Genomic DNA, 18,585 nt, shown 5'->3' on the forward strand with positions numbered 1-18,585 from the left:
CCCATGAGCCTTCTAGTATTTCCTATCTATCCTTATTTAAATCACCAGTTGTGATGCGGTTTATTAAAAGCTTGATACACACGTCCCCTCCCAAACTGTTTGAGCTGCAGTGGGGCCTTACCTTGGCCTTCTTGACATTTCTTATATGTACACGTTTGAACCTTATGCACATTTGCTTGCTGTGCCTGTTGACCTGCAATGACGCCAGCTCGTCGCATGACTGAACTGTAGCTACTTCCTGTTGATCTGTCCTGCACCCCCTTCATTCTGGACAAGCCTTTTAAAAATATTGTTTCGCCCAAACTTGGCACTGGGTTCTTTAGTCAGGGGAAGACTCAAGCAACTTACATAAACACCAAAATCCCTCACGAGATATGAAGACATATAGTTAACAATACTTTTCCGTGTTTTCATTATTTAAACTCAAAAATCACAAAGTGTAATATGGCTTGTCAGCACAGGCCATACAAAGTCCCAGAAAATATTTACAGGAAGAGATAATGTTCATCAACTAATTGTAGTAAAGTACACTACAAGCAGTTAAAAAAAATAAATGCAAGAGAAAATATAGTGTGTTCCAAAATAAATATTTTCTTATGACCTAAGGCCAAATATCCATTGTACATATATCACTCTGAACGTCGCAGTAAATACTTTTCAAACTGTGTACAGACATCCAGTACAAATGTCATGGGACTCATCACAGATAAATAAAACCTACTCTAAAGTTGTGTTTGCTTTTTCAAATATGTTTCCCAGCTTGAAATTTGCATCCAGTGTTTCCAATTAAAGAGTCATGGTTTGCTCACAAACATTATTTGGACGCCGCTCTAAGGAAATTACTGCAATGTTCTGCAAATCCACAATGTGACTTCATGTATATTTGTTTTAGGTCAAACAGTCGTGTTTATACTCACGTTATTATCTGTTTTTTTCACGGCCTCAGCCGGGTATAATCCCGTCTTCCTTTCGTTTTTCTTCTCGATCTATTTCTGAGTGGTTTCAAGGAAGCTTTTAGCAAACGCCCTCTTGGAAACATGGTTTATGGAGAACCACAGGTGATGATAATGAAGCAGTGCTGCCATCCTTTTATACTTCCGGTTCTGGGTCATGTAATTAATGGAGAGCTGCAAGTTGTTCATAATCGAACCGTTCTCCTGCTTTATAGAATTTTTCAGTTTGACATACATTGTTTGTATTAATTAAAGCTTGTTTAAGATCCCAAATGCCTTATTGTCATAATGTTAATGTGTGGTTCCGAATTAAAACTTCACAAGTTATTTGTGGCATACAGGCAACATGTTTCCTACCAGGTTTATACTGGCACATGTAGTCCCCCATGAATAAGCGCTCAAGTTGCAGTTTGAATCCAGTTTATATAGGTATCAGCGGCGGCTAGCACAGGTAAGGGTGGTGAGGCGCGGCAGGGCAGGGCTTCAGGGGTGAAGCCGACACACGACGGAATAGGTGTTATTTATTTATTTATTTAATTAGACCTATTCTGTTGACTTCGCCCCTGTAGCGACGCAGAAAAAGCAGCATAGCACCAGATCAGGCACCCTTGCACCATGGTGAAAGGGTGCCTGTGTTGCAGGGATGATTGTTGTGCAGGAAGGGACACCTTCCTGCACAATAATAATCATCAATGGCGATTTGCTCCTTCTACGTGTGCTTCAGAATGCAGCACACATAGAGCAAAATAGTTGGAGAAATAAAAGTGTTTCTTTCTGTTGCACCACTCTTACACCTCCCCTGGGGAGGCATACATTTTTGGCGCTGGCTCAGATTTATAGATCCTTGAGAGTCAAAAAGCAAAGGGTGTTGTGTGCGAACGCCCAAAGCAACACCCATTGCACGCCCCTTTGCCGCAGAAAACAGCATTGCAGAGGGCCATGTTTGCAATCCGGAAGTAAGTTACGTAAAGTGGCTTAGCGCTGCCTTGTAAATATGGAGCAGGGAATAGTGCCACCGGAGCACAAAAAGTGACGCTCTGGTGGCACAATGCCCTAGTAAATGTGCCCCATATTTTTCAAAGACAGAGAGAAATATCTAGTTGGTCAGTCAGAGCGAGTCCATTAGCAGAAGGTAGGTATGTCATGTTAAAGGACATGTCCCTCAACAATAGAGGTTGCCAATCAATTGTTATGTTTACTTTAAATAAAAGTATCACATCATGGTCCTATATCCGTGATAAGCGCTGGGATGCTCCTGGGTAAACATACGCTCTAGAAATGTTCCTTCATTCAATAGATATTTAGATCTTTGTCAAGGGCGGAAGAGTAACAGAAGTCTCACCTCTTTCTTCCAAACAATAAGGAGATCCTGAGTCCCCCGCACCACAATTCCAGTGGCTGAAGAAATACTTGCAGAGGAGTTTTCCAGCAGGAAACTTCCTGGACAACGGACAGGTGAACGGCGTGGAGACGCCTGTTGGTACTCTCCTGACCATCAAAAATGCACCCCCAGCGGAAGGTAAGCATCAGCTACCGATTAATTTACAGTTTCAATCCCTTTCCTGGAGCTATAAATGTCTTTAAATTCTTAAGACTGATTTACCATATCTGATGTCACAGAAATTGATACAGTATTACTTTTACTGCAAATGGTACCTTGCAGACTTTCAACTGAATTGTAAAAACTATAATATTCCCAAGATGAAGTGCTTTACTCTTCCTCAAAACGCGATGAAGAGGCGGGTCGAAGGATCCCAAGTGGCGGGATAACTCTCTACAACTTCATCGACAGCCAGGAGCGGATCTGCATGTAGCGAGGTTCTGGGAACTATCTCCTCTGGCTTTTGGGCTAAATATCAGGTTCAGACTTGTGTGTGTCAGAACTTACCTCGGCTGATAAATGAGTGAGTCACTCTTATATTGAGTGAGATCTGATGTCTCCACTTTCTGATCCTTCTGAATAAAAGATTTTTAGGCATTTTGCTTCAATGCTACCTTACGAACTATTTACAAATATCATGATGTATACTTTTGCAATTTGAGACAGTGGATGAATTTTTTTTAAAATATTCATTCAACAACAATTTCATAAGATTTATTATGACAACCAGTTACATCATACACCATATCCTTACTCAGAATTTTTTTGAAAATGACCACTCAAGTTAAGACCCAGATTATTTGATCATAAACTTCAAGGCATCTTGTCGCCCCTTTAAGAGACATTTACTGTAAAAGGAAATTGCATGCATACGTTTGCCGACATTGTTGAACTCCTCCCCCAACAGCAAGGACTGTCTCCAGTGGCGGCTGGTTATTTTTCAAAGTGGTGAGGCTCACATTTCTTAATCATATTGCACTGTGTAAAAGAGCATATTGAGCGAGCGTGCCCATCAATAATGTAGTTGGGGGTGGGGGAGTAACACATATCTGTGATTGGCAGCTGTGATGCCTGTTAGCATGCTACCAAGAATGCTCCAAAATATTTCACTAATGGCCCATCATATCAGGGTTTGCTATTATGTCTCCAAGATAAGCCACTGGGACTTGGTCACGCAGTGTGGCCAGAGAGTGGACACAGTTTGTTATGTGTGGATCATCTTGCCATGCTTAGGAAGCATGTTTGCGAGAAGCCCATAAATATGACGTGTGGGCCATCGTATTAGGCTTCCAAGAATCATTTTGGGTGACTGGTGACAGGGTTATTGAGACTGGACTGAGCCGAGCTGACCTATCATTAGCTTTGCTCCCTGTTACTGGAATGACTAAACTCAGATTAAAATCAGAGCTGGTGTATGTCCGAACACTTATTAAGGCCTGTCTTGGGCACACTCCTCCTCACATGATAGGATGACTGCACCATCTCACTCGAGGAGCATTTTGTCGTTATTTTCAACAATATGTCTCCTTCAGGTCTGCAGTACATATCCAAATGGTTTGGGCCCCTCACAAGGCTGGGCCCTGCACTCACTGCATCTGCTTCATTTTTGCCCCTTCATCTACAGGGTCTAGCAGATATATATATAAAGATAGCTGTGGACAGCAAATGACCAAGCCCGATAGGCCGGCCTTACTTTGTCTACATTGCACCCACCTGGGTTGCACAAACAGTTAGCCACGGTGCTTGGTGTGAGGGTTGCAGAGTGCTCATGGACAAGTGAAGAGGGAATGGTTCGCAGGGGGTATGCTGGGTAATCTGGTGTGAGAGTAGAGGGTGTTCATAAAAGTTTGATGATGGGGTGAAGGGTGCAATTCAGAGGGCACATTGTGAGGGTGCCCTGGCAGTATGCTTTATTCGAAGAATGCTCATGGACAATGGTGCAGGTTACTGAGAGCACTCAACTCATGGGAGGGGAAATTGTGAGCTAAGTGGAGGTGGTATGCTTAGGGCTCTCAATGGGAGGAAGTGCCTAGGGTTATCCGGCCCTCCCTCAGTATCCCTGGGTTACATTCAGTTATCCTGTGAGCTGCTGTTGATAAGACCAGGTTGGCTTTATTTTACTGGAACTGAGGTGCCCGCTCTTAGCCTTGCCTTGACCATGTCATCCCAAGTCTTCTACTGGCCACTCTGGAGGAATCTGCACTCACCTTTCCATGCTTGTTCAACCTCTGAACTACCTGATTCTAAGATGCTGCAGTGCCAGTCTCTCACAGTGCATACTGTTACTGATGGCAGCAGGCCACCCCTCTGAGGCAGTTTTATATCGCGCAAACTCAGCCCAAGGGCACCGGAGCACTTTACTGAGCACCTGGTTGCATCACACACAATCAGACTCATTTTTTACAAGCACCAGGAGATTCAGTGCTTTACCCAGAATCACAGGATGTTGAGCAGATGCCAGGACTCTGACCTGGCTCCCACCAGGAGCTCCAGTGGGTGCTTAGAGTGAGGAGGTCAGCCTGCAACAGCACAGGGTGTCATAATGGTGAGAGGAAGGCCTTGTCACTGTGTTTTAGATGGTTCTGGGCCTGTCTGCAGTGTGTAAATTTCGGTCACCCGTAGTAGGGAGTGAGTCCGAGAATCTGAGTAATTTCTGCATCTTCGTTGTTTAAAGTTTTCTGTTCCTTGTACACAGCAATCCACAGCTGTAGGCCCCAAACTCTGCCACAGACAAAACAAAGAAGGCCCCAGCAGGGAGACTGGAGCACTCCAACAAAGACAAGCGGTTGAGGAGGCACAGTTCTCTCCATATGAGCATGTGCACTGCACTTGTCAGATTCAGGATTCCCGGAAGTAGGTGCTGGGCACGTCCTGGACCCGTACTTTCAGCATCTAATAAATAATGTGGGTGGAGCACAGACTCAACCTAGAACCAATTGGTTGCCACCAATTCCAGTTTTGGCTGTACTGGCCTGTTCTGCCCCTTTCTATTTAGAGTTTGCTGATGCTCTAACTCCGCTATGGGCCGTCAAATTAAAGGCCACAAGGAGCGACCTTTCCAGTGACACTAGAAGAAGTCCCGCCCATGAACTTAACGTGATGTGGCTGTCTTGCGCCCTGAGGGCGGGCAAGGCCTTGACCAACACTTTCAAACTGGAAACCCTTGACTATGAAAAAAACCAGACACGACCCAGATCACACAAGCGCCCATCCCTGTGTCGAGTTGCTGTTGGGGTTGTTTCTTCTACTCCCCCTAGGCTGGTAGGGCAATGCCCCTCATTCCCATTAATGCTGCCCGCCCCTGGCTTTCTCTTTAAAGTCATCCTGTGACCTTTCTCAAAAAACTTTTTGGAACCACCAGAAAGGGTTAAGGGAAGCAGGACTGTATGAGGACAAATAGGGTTTCAGTTCATGATTATTATGTAAATGTAAATGTGTGTATACTTTTAAAGCGCACTATCACGTGAAAGGTATCTTGGTGCTATATACCGCTGTGGAACCCTTCCTGGCTTTCCCTGTGAGATGCCCCTTACTGGGCACCTCCAAGGTGAGGCCAGGCATCCTAGCGCTTTCAGGGCCGTTGTGGAGATTAAGCAAGCTATTGCCCAGAGTTGCAGAGTGGGACACATGATTAGATTAGGCACCTAGGCGAGAATTATCGAATCCGTGGACATTGAGCCTAAGACACTGCTGCGTCAGGAATTGAACCCTGGTCCCGGGCCAGACCTCTGCCTCAGGGTCTGCCGCTCTAATCGGTGAGCCACACTTCTCCACTATGTGGCTGCTAATCTCATTCTGTGTCCATGTTGTGGGGATGCTGGGGAATGCTCTTTAATTCATTTGTAAAGAAGCACATGCTAAAGTGCAGTTTACGTGCTCTTGCATGTTGGCTACTGCAATCGATTGTATCTTGGTCTTACAGAAGCACCTATTAACAAACTGTAGCAGGTACAAAACTTAGTAGTAACAAAAGCAACCGGGCACAGAAAACACATCATGTATCATAGACCAGAAGGAAGCTGTATTGGTTTTCTGTCAAGCAGAGGGTACAATGCAAAACTCTTCAAGTCAAGCGTATGTCCTGCTATGGACCTATAAAATCCTGCCTCAGAGAGAGACATACCAAATGCAACATGGCTCATCTCTGCTCCAGTTGATCACAGCTCATACTAATCCCATTTCAATCTATCTGAGTATATCTGTTTATGTGTGCTGCTCCCTCAGCTATTGGTTTTGTGACTGGATGAGCCTAGTCTCATTCAGCCCATCCAGACTTGAATACGTCCTTATTTCCCCCAGACTTTTTTGAGGCTTCCCCCTCAAAGGTCTGACTCAGGGGGAGACAGGACAAGTGTGTTGTCTACAGATGGTTTACTCCAGTTACCAAGAAAAATGGTCTTTAGAATGCATTTATTTTAAAGTGACAACAAGGTTCTTGTCCTTAGGACAGGCCTTGCACACATGGACATTGACAAGGATGACGCGTTGTTAAATCAGACATCACTTCCAACATGGGACAGTGGAAGGTCAGTAGCTGAAAGGTTCTGGGCACAGTGGTGTAACTCTTTGCACTGAGACCTGTAAGTCGGCTCTACCACACACAACAAACGTGACAGGATATGTAGAAGCAAATCATGTTGTATTGCTTCCTCTTTCCATGCCTGCATTTTGCTAAAAAAAAAAATGCACAAAGTCAGCAGTGGTATATTTATTGACCAAGAAAAGGCAGATGGAACACAGCTGGAAGATACAGAAATGCCTTTGCACTTGATTAGAATTTTATGTCCAGGAAATCTTTAACTTCATACCCTCCTCTTTCTCTCTGCTTCATCACTGGTGTTCTCTGGATGTTAAGATTACCTCCACCCTCACACTTCCAATTGTTAGCTGCTCCTTACCTACCTATTTGATATAACTCCCAGTAATATGTTTATTATCTGCCTCAAATTTTTTATATCATCACATCAACTTGTGTTGTGTAAGTCCATGTGGGGCCGCAGCATGTACATTGTTGTCACATTACTCAAAGCACTCTATTAGATTATATTATAACTATTTGCTAGACAATTGTTGTTCTACAATATCCTCCTTCATAGTAAAATCTATGTTGTGAACTAAATATTGGATATTACTTATTGCTTGCCCTTAGACTGACTTCATGTTACTCTTCTGACAGGTAGCATGCTCTGATGTCCTCTGGAGCAGGGTTTGCACTACAAATAAATTCTAATATGAAAGAAAGGAAAAGAAATATACATTTATGTATTCACTCTACTTTTCAGTAATGTGAGTCCTTTATTAATATCAATTAAGACATTTTGATTACTTAACTTACTCCATTGTTCCCGTTTATTGTTATGAACGGATGCTGTATTGATATTTTGTATTTTGTTGTAATTGTGAAGAGATAGTAATGGTACATTTTCGATGTTCCGGTTTCCCTTCAGAAAGCCCAAGCTGAAAAATCAGGCCCTGAATTAGTAGTTACAGATATATGGGACACAGATGTATGACTCAGTGAGTTAGCACCCTCTGAATTTCTTGTTAAAGAATTTCTTTCAGGGAGAAGATGAGCTGCTTATCTGTGCATTTAATCGTGCTGGAGTGGTGAATAAATGACATAGGCAGCTTAGATGGGCTGACCCACGCTGAAGGTGGATTTCCAATGACAGTTCTTTGAAACAGTTATATGGGTCGGATGGACCAGTTGCATGATAGGGTTACCTGAAATGTGGCTGATGGTACAACACAACCATGATGGTCTTTCAGAGACAATGACCTTTAGGTTAGAGATATCCAGTAGGTCACCAAACCAGATGAGGGGAGGTTTCCTTTATTTATATTGTTTCATATAACATGCGTAATACTTACGACTCAAGCCGATAGTAGCCATAATATACATTATTGGTTACTTTATATTTTCAGATTCAACAAATACATTTGTTTAAAATTGCCTATCACTTGTTTATAGATAAGGTGGAGGAAGAAAACATGATAATTATAATAAAAAGGACAAAGAAGATTCTTTACCTAACGTGTCCACCATCCGCATTCCATCTCCATTCTTTTTTTTCTTGTTGCCACCATGTTTCATTCCAGTGAATTATCCATGGTATGTAAAGCATTTAACTAAGAATTTTCAATTGATCTTATTTGGATAAAAAATCACAGATTTTTGCAACTACCTCCAGATTAGGGCTCTGTGCGCCAATCTGCTAGTGGATCTGAGACAGGTGTTTTGGGTGGTGTGCACGATCACCTGATCATGCTCTAGGCTTATATATATTTTACATGCCTTAGCAGCTGTATGAAGAACTTTTCAGTGCATAGATGGTAACCAAACATCGCTACTTTGGTTGGGTTTGTCAACCTACTCCTTGCTCGATTATTAAAATCCAATCAAATTTTCGATCACTCATAAAGTTTATCCATGAGGGAAAAGTTCATACGGTGAAGGTCACTGCATATTTTTGAAGGGTATTCTTAAAGTCGATTTAATATTCAGGGGGTCGACTTGCCTAAACCACAAAACTTCAGAATTAATGGAATGCCGCCCGGAGTAATTTGCATTAAGACCAGTTCAAGCATTTTATAAGATCCTGAGTTGAGCTAAAAGAATCACACAAGGAGGCAGGTTTGTAGGAGAAATCCAGGTTTATTTCTCTTAAAGAAGAACCCATCCACAGCTCCACATCCAGACAAGGCAACAGTCCTGGTCAATTGAAACATTACATTCTGTCACCTAGGAGACCAGGAGCAAGTACAGAACACCAACATGTGACATCAGCTGAGGAATATGCTGCATGCAGTAGCATACAGCATACAGCATACATTGCTTGTTTGTTTTTCCCACCAAACAGCAATGCAGTAGGTCACAGCAGGATGAGCCAGGCCTTCCTGATGGCCCCAAGGGGATCACTGTTTTTGAAGGTTGGTTGGGCTCAACCCAAAAACAGAATCTGTAACCGTAGAAAAACAAAGAAGAAAATCCCCAGGCAGATACATTAAAAAAGCTGAAGACGTGTAGTTTAATCTTACTTCCATTAAAATAAACAATAATGCCTCAACTAAGACCATAATATTTAACTCGCCAATGTATTCGGCATGAGAATAAAAATTATAAATTCTTTCTTCAATTTATTGCGTGAACATGGTGACCTATCTGGTCAACACAATATTTTGGGATCACACTGGAGGGCTTCCAATTAAAGGCTGCTGTTTTAAAGAGAAATGTGCAGAGTGTAAATAAGGAAAGGATGGGGCTCTGACTACACAGGGATATTTAGTGGCTAACGCAAACTAATAGTAGCCAAAGATTAGCTCAGATTGAGACAAAAGTCACAATTAACTGGGCCGTGCGTAATAAGGGCCTAATAAGCGGAAATTGCTGTGTGAAAAAACCTGTGGTGTTCCAGCGGATCTGATCACTGTCAAAGGGCCACTTCTGTTATATGTCCCATCTGAATTTAGAGTCTGCTCTTATTGAGGACCGTAGTTGAGCAATGGTTGAGTCTCAAGATGTCGAAACTAGAGTTCAAGGCGTTAGTATCAGTTCGGAGGTGATTTCTGGCCAACAGCTTTGGATTTACCAAAGTGGAGTCTAGATTTCAGTGGTGAATACTTCTAATAGCCTTTGATTTGAGAAGATTTTTACCTCTCCCTTCTTCTACCGTTTTCCTTGCTACTCTCAAGTTGTATTACTTGGATCTTGTGCTTCAGCGCCCAGAGGTACCTTAGACAAAACATCTGCCTTTTACCTGGCTTTGACTCTAGACTCTGGGTATATCAACAGTGCTCAACCTGCCCCTAACAGGAGTTTGTAGCCGAATACGGAGTAAGTTGTGCGAGAACAACGTACTTCAAGGTTAACATTGTCACTCTGATTTCAATAGGGAAGAGTCAAACTTGGCAGAATGTCTGTGGGGAAATGTGGGAAAGTCATCTGAGAATCAATGTGCAGTTATTCCCCATTCATCAAGGAGAAACCCTACAATATCTATCATTCTTGGTACCTTATGACGGATGTAGTTTTCCTGCAGAACATGTAAGGAGGGCCTTATTTTTTATAAATGTCGTTGTTGAATAGAGAGGTTTTCAGAAAAAAAGGACAATGCTAACTTTTACCTTTCGAATTTAATGACGGACTATCCTTTAAAAAGGCATTTGCATAGGAATCAGACTTCTAATGAAAGGAAACCAAACACCGACAATGCCAGTAGGTATGTGGTGTGACTGGTTTGCATAGTCAATGCTTCTAAACAGACACACTGTAACCACTGCACTATTTGTATCACAAGCATAGTGTAGGGAGACACACAGGAAGGAGTGCAACTCAGTGGTGCAGTTACCATTAGCATATATGCCCATATTTTAGAAGAGGGAGAGGGGGATTTAAAAAACATTATCAGGAGAATGTATTCCCCCCATTGACTTCTATTGAAAGAGAGGCAATTTCAGGCGATGGACAGCAAAAACAAAGCCATTCTTGAATGAATGAAGAAACTGTGAGTCTCCCGTCTGAGACTGGTCTATTGGCATGTATGCATCCGTAATGCAGGTACAGTGGCAAGGACCAAGGGAGTTTTGAACCCCTTCTTTAGCAGATACGGCGGGGGAGGAGTCCTTTATGGGCCTCCTCAGTCTGTAAGGCGGTAGACAACAGCTCATAAGGAACGCTAAAGAAAGATGGGATGATATGAATGGGAATAAAGAATGGGAGGTTAAAAGGAAGGGTTGAAAGGTCGGATCAGCGAAAAGATGCGTGGGTGTGTGAATGGATGGATAAAAAGATGCATGGGTGAAAAAATGTGTGGGTGGGTGAAAGGATGTGTGGGTGAGTGTAAGGGTGAAAGGATGCATGGGCAGGTGAAAGGGTGGATGGGGAAAGGATCCATGGGTAGGTGAAAGGATGTTTGGGTGGTTGAATGGATGAATGGGTAAAAGGTTGGTTTCAATGGTAGATGGGTGAAAAGATGTATGGAAAGATGAAAGACTGAATAATGGATAACAAATTAATGAATGAGACAGTGTAAACGGTGAATAGAAGGGTAAAGGATGATTAGATAGATGGTTCGATGCAAGAAACAAGGGAGTTCTGCTGGGGCCGTTGGGCTCATCTGCTTCACTTGCTTGGTGCCCTGAGAGCTTTGGTTCAAAGTGGGGGATATTGTAAATTTCTGGCTACCCCCTTGACAGGGACCCACTGAACCCCGAGTATGGCTGCCTTTTACTATCTCGCTGCCTAGCATAGGCTAGCTCGCCACTAAGAGCTTGCTGTTATGTGAAATGCTGCCTTCAGGAGTTCCTGTCAGATGACGTCTCAGTGTGAACCCTGTCATAAGAATCCCATTAGACTCCCTAAGAGAGCTAATACCCTTCCTCGAAAGTGGAGCAAACCACACGGAGCCCAACAGAACTTCTGTGTCTCACTTTGCACTTATATTATTTCAACACTTCATGCCCGGGATCTTCAGCACCTAGCTGCATACTATGTTTCTTCTGCTATCGCAGCTCTCTTCCCGCGCAGAGGCGCCTGTTTGTTCAGTCCGGTTACGACTGCCGAGGATGTACTTTCCCCTTCTTTGTTTATTCGTGACTGTGGCAGGCCCGCCCCTTCCTGGCATGCAGCGCCAATCCCTGGGATTATTTTTAGCCTGGGATATCAGTGGCAGAGCAGCACACAAGCCTCCCGGAGCCGTATTGTTACTTCACAGGGTATGGAAAGTTTACAAAAGGGCAGGAACAGGCCGGAAGCTGTCAGAGGCGATGGCACCCTGTCTGCCTAGTAGTATCCGAATGTGCAAACATTTCCTAATACGGCAGCCAACAGTAATCGCTGTGTATTATACTGGGCGATGGAACAGTCTAACACCCTACATCTCCGGGGTGCAAAGCAGGTCACATGGGCCCCTGCGGCTAGGGGGAGGGGGGCCCAAGACCGAGAAATATATTGGTGAGCTATGGGAGACGCAGGGCCCCTATTAATATTCCCCATGGAGGCCCCATAATTTTGTGCTGGGAAGATGCATTAGCTTTTTGGTACAGCCCTGCGTTTTGTTCTCACACATCAGATGTGGCGTAACGACCAGTGCGGCCGAGCGTGGAGCTGGGGAACCAGGTTCGAGCCTCGGCGCCGGCTCAACATCCTGTGATCCTGGAAAAATCGCTTATTCTCCCTGTGGCCACCAAAATAATAATAATAGTAATGAATATGTCCTTGTGTAATGTAAATGGTGCTCATGTAAAGCGCTTCAATGACTTTGGGTCGAATTCGCACTATATAAAACTGCCAATAAAAAATCACCATCAACTCATTGAAGTTGACGCATTTACCTAACACAGGAATACAATTTACTGTTCAGCCTTCTGAAAGCAGATATTCACACCTGAAGTATAAACTCCATTCAGTAATTGAAATCTACGAAAAGCTTGGCAGTCACCCCAGGACCAGCGAAAGTGCGGCTACGTCAAACAAAACAAGTGGCAGATTGCGAGGGTAACAAAGGTCAAAACATAATATAGTACTTGATATCCTTAAAGGTGGTATTCGATGGTTTTCTAGCCCCAACTCGCCACTGAGGCACTATGTCAGTCAGTCAATTCCTTTATTGCGATAAATTAATATCATATAAAGACAAGAAAACACAGTCATAAAAAGTATACAGTCGATTACAATAAATACACAGTTAATTACAAATTTCTAAAAGTAAAACGACGTTTTTCTTAAAATTCATTCCATGTAGTATATTAAAAATATGCAACTCGCCACTGAGGCACTATGTCATTTTTTGACGTCCGTGTTGTTTCCCTCTAGAACCCTGCGTTTTGTGCGAGGAAACAGTTCTCCGAGAACCACTGGGGTGCAATAAGCATTCTTTCAATGACTTGCTTATTGTGTTGAATTTGTCAAGGGCAACTGTTATTCACTGCAGCCATCCATTCACTGTTTGTTCTCGAGAGGTAGAGTACAGGCTCTTCCGATGACAGCTGTTCTGGATGTTTTGTTGCCTTGGACTGATGAGGTGTACACTATGAGGACACACAATCATTTAAGAATGTTTTGCTTTCACCTTGCCCAAACCATTGCCCAAAACCCCTACATTCCAAAGATGTTTGTCCTGGCTTCTGGAGGGATGGTTGGTTAAGCATGTACACATGCATACACAATGCATATGTTCTGTTGCACTTGTTACTCTCTTCTCTCAGCCTGTTTGAACTTAAATATATGTAAACTTCTTTACATTGAGCCTGGGCACCATCATATTATGCCTACTCACAAAATGGCAGTAAATTCCACCATTACCCCAAAGGCCAGCATTTTGCTAGGGTAGGCACCATCATGCCATGCAATCCCACAGTGTGTCATGAATTGCCACAATAGTGCAGCAGGAGACAGCATGCCATGGGTGCCTATTAGTTGCTAAGAAATATCACCACTATTTGAGGCCCATAACTTTACCATGGTTGTCAATAGGTATCATGCCATGGATGCTCACAAGTGGCGAGGAAATACCACAGCTACACGAGGCTCAGCATTTTACCAAGTATTGAATGTGGATACCATGCCACGGATGGTCCCAAGGTGCGAAGAATTAGCACCATTGTGCCAGGGCCAGCTGTTTGCCAAGATGGGAAACAGCCTTTACTACGCAGCCAGAACTATGCCCTACCATTACAACGCGGGCAATACAACAAACGCGTTGTTACCACGCATTCCTTTACCATGCAACTCATTACAATGACTTGCAATTTTGGAACATGTTGTTGGATTTTAAATCCATCACCTTCCCTACTGTTGCACAGACTGGAGTTGGAATAGTAATAGTTCGAATAGTAATATTTACAGCGCTTCCTTAAAGCAAGTCGTAATGACTTGAGGTGTAGTGGAACGCCTAGTAACAACACGTTCATTGTATTGCCCGCGTTGTAATAGCATGCATTGTAAGAGCATGCATGGTTGATAGGTGGGGGACACAACAGACTGGCACCTAGTGTACACATACAAAAACACAGTATTCAAGAACTCCCACTGTGTTCCTGACTCTTGCCGGTGTCCTGACTCTTGCTGTGGGATCCATATCTTCTTCCTCACACAGCGGGATTGCAGCTGCAATGGGAATCCAATCCCAGTTCTGGAAGGAAGGAGGGGCGGGCTGGAGTGCCTCCTGTGGCATGGGAGGAAGCCAATCAGAGTGCTTCGGGCAGCTGTCGTGGGTGAAGAGGCGACGTGTGTGACTCAGGTGGTTTCCAGGGGGAGCACGATAAGAGATTTTGTCCCACAACCTGCACTGCTTGAAGTGACTTGTCTTCTAGCCTTTTCCTGTTTGCAGTGGTTGATTTTAAATGCGAAGATATCTTTGCTCCTGGAAATGTTTTACCATTTCTGCTGGGTATACGGTATCTTTACTGCTCACTTCTTTTCAAAGAATTGTTTTTCAGAATGGTATTCTTCACCTCACTGAGCATAACCTAACCCTCCCTTATTCACTTGAGCCAAATATAAACAGCAGAATGTCCTGTGTTGCTCCTCCTCTCTCCACAGGTAGCTCTAGTTATGTGACTGAGATGGCTTATTATAATCTTAATTGTAATTTGAAATAAATGTCTCACTATAATGTATTCAACATTTTCGTTATTTAGCTAATTTTATCAATTATTTCTGATACTTTTTTCGTAGTGTGAATTCAAATTACACAGTTTCTTCATTTATCTATTCATTTCAGATTAAACAATCCTTCATCATGATAAAAGCTCCACTTCTTCTAATAGTACACTGTAATAAAAGAGCAAAAATATTACTATAAATAGCTTCTTGCTAAACTTTTTGACTGTGTTGCAACATAACCTTTTTTCATGTGTGGTTTGTGTTGATATTGGTCTCGTGTTTTTAGTACTACCAGTCTACCCTGTAACTTAATCAATCAATGCAAAATTTATGGAACAAAACTAACAGTCAATAAGTGGTGCATTCATAGTCCATTGTAGTTATATTGCACCAGTCCTTGTTAGTTTCATTGTGAAGTTGGAACTTGACGTCTAGGCTTGGATGAAAAATACAATAAATAATAATAACCTGGTATTTTTAAACCGCAACATTATCACCAGTAAGAGTCCCAAGGCACTGGGGGACGTCGGGGAGATTAAGTGAGCTATTGCCCAGAGTCACATGATGGTGAGCTGATCTGCCTCTGGCGTTGGGGATCTAGCCGTGAGCCCCTTGCTCCGGAGTCAGCCGCCCTGGCCGCTGCGCCACACCTCTCCCTAAGAAAGTCTTTGAGATATGGAAGTCCTTGGATGGGGACATAGTTGTGTATCACTGTTGTGCTAGTTATTTTTGATTGTGTGGTCAGCAATGATGCCTCCTAGAGGCTCCACTTACAAGATCACAGTGAAAAGGAAAGAGAGTTGAGGTACAACATAAGTCATCAGTAGCCATTGTGAAATTAAGAAGTTGATCAGAATCTATTGATTTTGGTTGATGAGGTAGAAGGAGATATAGTATACCGTGGTGCCATCGGATTCCATGCATATTGACAGAAGGTTGATCAGTGATTGATGATGGATGGTACTGAATGCTGCCAAAAAATCTATCAGATTAGGGTGCAAGGATCTCTATAGATTTTAGTATTTTGTGTGTTGTTAACTTGTTTATTGCTGTTGATGTGATGTCTAATACAAATATACATTATGCTGTCTAATACAAATACACATTATGCAGTATTCGGTGGCTGAGTAAGGTCTCAGTGGGTCCGGAAGAGGACTAATACACTGAGGACGAATTTGAAGAGAAATCTTCTATTGGAGTCTTCTACAATATTTGACTAACTGTAAGTGGGCTGTGTTCATTTGGTTTCTGACTTTGAATCACTTAACGTTTTTCAATAGCATCTTCGAGTTTGGCTTTGAAGCATTTTTCTCGTGTGAATTATCTATTTAAGGTCAATTCATCCTTGTTTGTGTCAGGATTCAGAGGACTGGGTTTGTTTTACTGCATCATAAGTTGGATGTGACTGTTGATGTGGGTTTCAGACTTAGGCTGAGAGAGGCTAGGACACTGCTGATTTCTTGTGTGAATGTGCCAATGTGGAAGCTATTGAAGGAGTATCACTGTTGCTTATGGGTTGTCAGTGGTCCATGGCGGTTGGAGGTGCAGTGAACAAGGATCAGGATAGTAAATTGCCTATCCAATTCAGTGGTATTGGGGAGACGGATTTGAGTGACGACAAAGACTTGAAGTAAATTGCCATGATGTTTTGTTTAGAGTTAGTTGGTTCGTTGCCATGTTGCTTGAGGTTCAGGGAAGTCAGGAGGGTGAACATGCTTCCTTTGGTTTACTAATGAACACGTTTTGTGGGAAGCTGGGTGGTTGAAGCCTCTGAGATAGACATTATTTGAGTAACTGGTGGGTGTAGTTTTGAGGAGGATTGTGATTTCCTAAATAAAAAGATTATCAGTTCCACATGGCATATTGATCTGAGTCCTTTAGCACATATCGTGCAGGAGTTTGGGCTGTCAATTGTTTCCTAGGCCGATGACACTCAGCTAGTGGTCTCAGTGTCAGAAGAGATGTATTCAAACCATCTGCAGTATGTACCATGCATGGAAAGAATAGCAAACTGGATTGCTAACTGTAGCCTAAAACTGAATGGCAACAAAACTGAGCTGATGTTCCTGGGCAATGGCCCAGGTCCATGGGCCAGGATCACTTGGCCAAGGATTTGGGCTCCATCCCCCGCTCCAAAGGCATCCATAAAAAATCTGGGGATATGTCTTGACCAGAATCTCTCCATGGAAACACAAGCCAAAAAAGTATCGGCAACCTGTTTCGGTATACTGCGGATGATCCTTAAGATCATGGACCTAATCCTAGAACAAGCTCAGAAGATGGTGATCCAGGTCCTAGTGGTCTCGCAACTGATCTACGGCAATTCCCTGTACCTGGTGTCTCCTAAGTATGTGATCAATAGACTACAGGTTGTCCAAAATGCTGCGGCCAGGATGCTCCTGAAGATCCCCAGACAGGAATCAGTGAGATCTTCTCTGAAAAAACTGCATTGGATACCTATGCAATCTAGGGTTAGGTTTAAATCCCTTTGCCTAGCCCACAAAGCCATGCAGGTTAGAGGTCCTGCCCTGATAAAATCCCTCGTCTCCCCATATGTCCTGAATAGGTCCCTCAGGTCCTCATCCGATTTCCTTATGAACATAACAAAGACAAAGAGATCAAGATGTGGTGGGAGATCCTTCTCACCACCAGGCCCCAAAGCTCTGGAACTCAATGACCACAGAACTGAGACAGGCAAAAAATGAACGGTGTTTCAGGAAAAAAATTAAAAACCTGGTTGTTCCCATGATTCCCTACCTCTACCCATTGCCTCCAATCGGTAGAGCTGGGAAGCCCTCGGGTAGCCACGCGCTTTATATATCCCATAAACATAGTGCCCCTTACTTTTAAAATGTGATTTCGCCAGCTAAATACCAAATCCAAAGTTCATCAGTAGTTTAACTGTAACCGAACGGTTCTTATGTAAATATTTCCATACCTATAGCTTTGATTTAGGGCAAACAAAAATACCTTCATATAAGGCTTGAGATTGGCTGTGCAGAGTGCAAGTCCTCTTTTAGAGGGGATGTTTTCTGTCTCCTGCAGGATGATCGGAGGCTATTTTAATGTTATATTGCATGCATTATTTATTTTGGGGACTTGATGGGTGATCTGTATTCAGGCAGATTTGGCTTATGTGTGGAAAGGTTTTAATTGCTTTGAGGTTATTTGCTCATTTTAGGATCACAATATGGTGATGTATGCACACTGGTAAAGGTTTGCTATATAAATGACAATTACAACAAGGTAATTGTAGTCATTTTCAGAGAGATTTTGTTAAGTTTGGTGTCAACGCTTTAGGCAAGGTTGCTAATCAATTGTGGGGCATTGTAGGGCTTCCCTGAGATACTGATCTAGGTCTGAAACTTGATTTTTTATAATAGGAAAGGCATATAAACATAACCAATTTACCATCTTAAATTATGCACTGTCGATGCTTTAATATGCAATAAAAGCTGCTGTTCATAAAATTAACCAATTCTTCATCAGCCAGCCTGAGTCCTAGTTCCACACTCATTGCAAGGTATATATTACTTAAGGACGTTCACTTCTATGGTGATGCTTTTTTAGCTGGGTCAGCCCTGCTAGCTTTATAAGGCAGGGTTGTGGCTGCTAGATAAATATCATGCAAACTAGTTTGGAATCTA

The 18,585-nt window shown here is 42.9% G+C and overlaps 1 protein-coding gene across 2 annotated transcripts in view; it reads left to right on the forward strand.

The window, feature by feature from the left end:
• INPP5B (inositol polyphosphate-5-phosphatase B) overlaps positions 1 to 18,585 on the forward strand; it is a 783,203-nt gene that overhangs the window by 202,770 nt on the left and 561,848 nt on the right. For both annotated transcript variants that reach the window (XM_086956440.1, XM_086956441.1), the window contains one exon: positions 2,317 to 2,472. In XM_086956440.1, coding sequence (XP_086812566.1) covers positions 2,317 to 2,472 — 156 coding nt within the window. The remainder of the gene's footprint in view (positions 1 to 2,316; positions 2,473 to 18,585) is intronic.

This window comes from Lissotriton vulgaris, chromosome 2_1, assembly GCF_964263255.1.
Source record: "Lissotriton vulgaris chromosome 2_1, aLisVul1.2, whole genome shotgun sequence".
NCBI classification, from domain to species: Eukaryota; Metazoa; Chordata; class Amphibia; order Caudata; family Salamandridae; genus Lissotriton; species Lissotriton vulgaris.